At 41.3% G+C, this 5337-nt stretch overlaps 1 protein-coding gene across 1 annotated transcript; it reads right to left on the bottom strand.

The window, feature by feature from the left end:
- Window positions 1-1077: 1077 nt before the first annotated feature.
- On the bottom strand, window positions 1078-4669 carry SARC_05434 (hypothetical protein). The gene is made up of 5 exons (XM_014300706.1): window positions 4551-4669; window positions 3762-3904; window positions 3252-3464; window positions 2310-2459; window positions 1078-1572 (listed from the first exon to the last, which is right to left on the bottom strand). The coding sequence occupies exons 1-5, from the start codon at window positions 4588-4590 to the stop codon at window positions 1435-1437; spliced, it is 684 nt and encodes a 227-aa protein (XP_014156181.1). The 5' UTR covers window positions 4591-4669; the 3' UTR covers window positions 1078-1434.
- Window positions 4670-5337: the final 668 nt, after the last annotated feature.

Raw genomic sequence — 5337 nt, 5'->3', positions numbered from 1 at the left:
TGGTCGTGGTAGATATCCTAGAACCAGTTTCATGTATCCTAAAACCACCATCAGATAGGGTCAACTGCCCGTATCTATATCCAGTCGAGACACTTCTATAGCAGTCTTGTTACTAATTTTGGTCGTGGCAGATATCCTAAAATCAGTATCAGATGGGATCAACTGCTCGTATCTATAGCCGGTCCAGACACTTTTATAGTAGTCTGTTAGTAGTTTTGGTCGCGGCAGATATCCTGAAACCATCATCAGATATCATAATATTATCATCAGATATCTCAAAACCATCATCGTATAGGATCAACTGCTCGTATCTATATCCAGTCGAGGTACTTTTATAGCAGTCCTGTTAATAGTTTTGGTCGTGGCAGATATCCTAAAACCATCATCAGATAGGATCAACTGCTCGTATCTATGGCCAGTCGACACACTTTTATAGCAGTCCTGTTAATGGTTTTGGTCGCGGCAGACATCATAAAACCATCATCAGATACCCTAAAATTATCAACAGATATCCCAAAACCATCATCAGAGAGGATCAACTGCTTTTATCTATAGCCATTTGGGGCACTTTTATAACAGTCCTGTTAATAGTTTTGGTCGTGGCAGATATCCTAACACCAGCATCAGATAGGATCAACTGTTCGTATTTATAGGCAGTCGAGACACTTTTTTGGCAGTCTTCATAGTTTTGGTCGTGGCAGATATTCTAAATCCAGCATCAGATACGATCAACTGCTCGTATCTATAGTCAGCTGAAGCACTCAAAGCCCTCTTTATGTATCAATAATATAGAGCGAAGTTTTGTATCTTTCACACTGATGTAGTATCGCTAGGTATATCTGAAGTTGCAATGCTGAAGTTGGATCATTGCCAAATAATGTACATGATTTCAATCAGCTTCTCGCGACTATTATTTTTCTAGTACATCTTTCTGAGCTGGACACGATTGACTAAAGTGAGAGATTACTACAGCAGCCTTTTACGTACGAAATATCAAATGATTTCTAAATTCCTAATCGATGTTTACTTGCTGTACCAAGTGTGTTCGAATACAGCAAACCAACGCACAGAGATAATGTCAGGGGGGTGCCATTTACTTTACACGAGCTAAATACTGGTATATTGTGAACAAAGGTAGTGCTCCTTCCAGCGTCTTCACAAACACCCCAAGTCTTTCAGCCAGTTCATAGCCAGGCAATCCATACATATACTTTCACGGTACTATTCATCTGGGCTAAGCAGAGCCTATGAAACACCCGCATCACACACAGGTGTGTGCGTGGTCCAAATACTTGGGTGTATCTAACTAGGGATAATCGGGTGCGAAGCAAATCCATGGCGAGCCTTCAACCCAGACGATCTCACGAAGCAAAATCAATAGGTCACGAGAGATGTGGTACAGATCTCTGTAGAACTATTCAGTTTGTTAAGAGTCTATTGGCAGTAATAGTCGGCGCACTCCTTCCTGGCCTGGCTGTGGGTCAAGTCACACAACAGAATAGGCTCCATGCCAAACGCACTGACATAGTCACACAGGAACGAGAAGGGGACATCCAGAGCCGCCAGTACCTCCTGTGGTATAAGGATGACAATGCAAAGCTAAGAACAGAGGATAGGTGCTTAGCAGGGCAGGGTACCTTTGCCAGTATATACTTACCGGATATATCCGTGTATATAGATATACCGGCCATACACGAAGTGGGAAAGGTAGCGAGTGGACATAAATAAATGAACATTTAACGAAGGTATAACAAACACCCTAGATGTGTTAATCTCAGTCACAAGCACTTGCCATACGACATAGACTACACTTCCCGAGGCATATCTGACAGACCCGCCAGAATATTTTTAATCAGACGTTGTTTGTGGATTAAGCATTGTCCGCCAAATACGAAGTGTGAAAAGTTATAAATATGCATAAACCGATTAGAATCACACACACACACACACATACATACACATACACACGCATATATATATATATATATATATATATATATATATATATATATATATATATATATATATATACGTAACAGCTCTTACTAGCACTAGGAATACGCGAGAGAGGATACCAATTGTGGCATATCTGACAAGCCCGTTAGCATTTACTCTATCAAAACATTCTCGCGTGTAAAGCACTGTTGGCCATATGTGAAGTGTGAAAGATAGTACACCTACAGGAGTATGCCAATACACGCACTCCATCATGCGTAAAAGTACAACACTAAAGGTAGCAGTCCACTGGCGCATGCTCTCTCTCCGACAACACTAAACCCTATCCCTTAATCCTACCCCCTAAACCCTACCTGAGGCATATCTGACAAGGCCGTGAGTATCTGTACGACGAGATAGCTGCGTAGATCGGAGGTGGAGTGTGCCATGGCGTCGCGGAGGTTCTCCACACACAGTGAGAAGAGAGCGTTACTGCACTGGCGCAGATAAGAGTTATCTGCAGCCTACGCACGCGGCACGTGGGGTGGGGGGGGACGGGTGAGATGGGTGGTAGATGTATGTGGTGAATGGTAAATGTATGTGGTGAATGGTAAATGTATGTGATGAGTGGTAGATGTAGGTGGTGAGTGGTAGATGTATGTGATGAGTGGCATATGTAGGTGGTGAATGGTATATGTATGTGATGAATGGTATATGTATGTGATGAGTGGTATATGTATGTGATTAGTGGTATATGTATGTGATGAGTGGTAGATGTATGTGATGAGTGGTATATGTATGTGGTGAATGGTATATGTATGTGATGAGTGGGGTATGTATTCGATGAGTGGTATATGTATGTGGCGAATGCTATATGTATGTGATGAGTGGTATGTGATGAATGGTAGACTCAGACACAGACACAGACACAAACACCACTCAGCGCATCAGCTGGGTCCATTGTCTCCAGACCTGTAGCGTAGTGTGTAGGGGTAACACAGCACAACGAGCGAGATGTAGATATAGAAACATACGAGTATAAACACATACGCACATACACACATACAAACACACACACACACACTCACATACACATACACACACACACACACCCTCACATACACATACCTCCAAACCTCCATAGTACTCGCACGCAAAAGCACGCGAGATGTACACACTCAGCGCAGCAGCCTGGCCCACCGTCTCCAGTCGCATGGTGTAGTGTGCGATGTAGATATAGATACATACGAGCATAAACACATACACACATACACACATATACACACTTATATATATATACACGCACACACACATACCTGCAAACCTCCATAGTACTCGCACGCAAAAGCTCGCGAGATGTACACACTCAGCGCATCGGCCTGGTCCACCGTCTCCAATCGCATGGCGTAGTGTGTGAGAGCCACACGACACAACGTGTGCAGTGCATAAGGACAGCGACTGTACAACTGCGCCGAACAATAGGCCAACCGCACACGCTCACTGGCATTCAGGCGGATGCGCATGAGGGCCTGTGGATGGTGGTGCGATGCGGATTTAGCTTTGAAGATATTGTATACACACACACACACACACACACATATATATATATATACTCGCATGGACATTATCAGTGTCACAAGTGGGAATAGACTCTCAGTAGAAAATCATGGAGATCAAGAGGTGTGAAATATAAATCAACTACCAAGATAAACCCAAAAAGATAGAAGGTATCTTCTATATGCTCAAATATCAGGCACGTGTGGACATAGATTGAATGTTCAAAGTATAACCAATATCAAGCATGTGTGGATATAAATAGAGCTCACCTGCAGACTATGTTCAACCACTACAGCTGGGTTGGCGTCGGCTGTGTACTGAGCCAGACGAATAGCTGTGGACGGATCAAGTGCACTGCCTCGGACAAATGCTTGTAGCGTGGGACACAGGGTGTTCTGTGTGATGTCGCTAGCTATATATATATATACATATATATACGAAACCACACACGAATAGCAGACACACATACGTCAAAAGCGTGAAGGCACATACACACGTAAACCACCAAACACAAACAGTCGACACACAGTTGTACATGAACATGCACACGAGAATAAGTCAAGCGCATACGAATACCAACCACACAACGGTAGAGGAACAGTGTGTGTATGTACACACACACACACACACACGAGCCCACACCATGCACAACAGATGACGCACGAGAGCGCAGAGTGCGTGCATTTTAAACACACACACAGGATGTGCGACAGAATATGCAACAGAATATGCAACAGAATATGCGACAGAATATGCGACAGATTATGCAACATAATATGCAACATGATGTGCAACAGATTTTGCGACAGAATATGCGACAGGTGAGGGGGTGAACAATACAGAAGGAGCGATGTGAGTTAGAGAACGAGAATGAGACTTGCTTTGAGATCGACGGTGGGACTGAGATAAAAACATGTCATAAGCACCAAGTGCCATCACTGAAGTCATATATAGTACTATAGTACTATACAAATATAGAACTATAGTACTATACAAATATACACATACATACACATACTTTCTATTAATAGACACATACATTCTATTAATAGACCTACCTGGCGTAGTCTCGTGGGCCATCGGGTGTTCTGAATGCATTGTCTCTGCGGCTGATGGAGACAGCAGAAGACACTCACGCACGAGACTGTTGAGGATCAAGGCAATCTGTGGGGTGTCTGTGTGAGTACACAGTCTGCGTGTTAGCTAGTTATATACCTATATAGTTAGTTATATACATAGAAGTATTGACAGTCTGTGCGATAGTTAGTTATATACTTATATATAGTTAGTTACACACTTTTAAGTAATGACAGTTTGTGTGTTCGCTAGCAATATACATAGAAGTAATGACAGTCTGTGTGCTAGTAATATACATAGAAGTAATGACAGTCTCTGTGTTAGTTAGTTGTATACTTATACAGTTAGTTATATACTTATATAGCTAGTTATATACAGTAATGACAGTCTGTGTGTTAGCTAGTTATATACTTATACAGCTAGTTATTACTTATATAGTTAGTTATATACCCATTTGTAATGACAGTCTGTGAGTTAGTTAGTTATATACTTATATAGCTAGCTATATACAGTAATGGCAGTCTGTGTGTTAGCTAGTTATATACTTATACAGTTAGTTATATACATATACAGTTAGTTATATACTTATATAGTTAGTTATATACTCAGATGTAATAATATACTAGTTATATACAGTAATGACAGTCTGTGTGTTAGCTAGTTATATACTTATACAGTTAGTTATTACTTATATAGTTAGTTATATATCCATATGTAATGACAGTCTGTGAGTTAATTAGTTATATACTTATATATAACTAGCTATAT

Source organism: Sphaeroforma arctica (assembly GCF_001186125.1).
Source record: "Sphaeroforma arctica JP610 unplaced genomic scaffold supercont1.346, whole genome shotgun sequence".
Classification (NCBI taxonomy): domain Eukaryota; class Ichthyosporea; order Ichthyophonida; genus Sphaeroforma; species Sphaeroforma arctica.
Note: the sequence above shows the minus strand (reverse complement) of the source record. Positions and strands in the feature narration are given on the sequence as shown.

What these genes read in the sequence shown, in the direction of transcription:
- SARC_05434 (XM_014300706.1), bottom strand. Translation starts at nt 4,590, where the DNA reads ATGCATTCAGAACACCCGATGGCCCACGAGACTACGCCAG. An exon ending in GGCCCACGAGACTACGCCAG is followed by an intron (nt 3,905 to 4,550) that starts GTAGGTCTATTA and finishes ATATATATATAG; the next exon opens with CTAGCGACATCACACAGAAC. An exon ending in CCTTGTCAGATATGCCTCAG is followed by an intron (nt 1,573 to 2,309) that starts GTAGGGTTTAGG and finishes CTTATACCACAG; the next exon opens with GAGGTACTGGCGGCTCTGGA.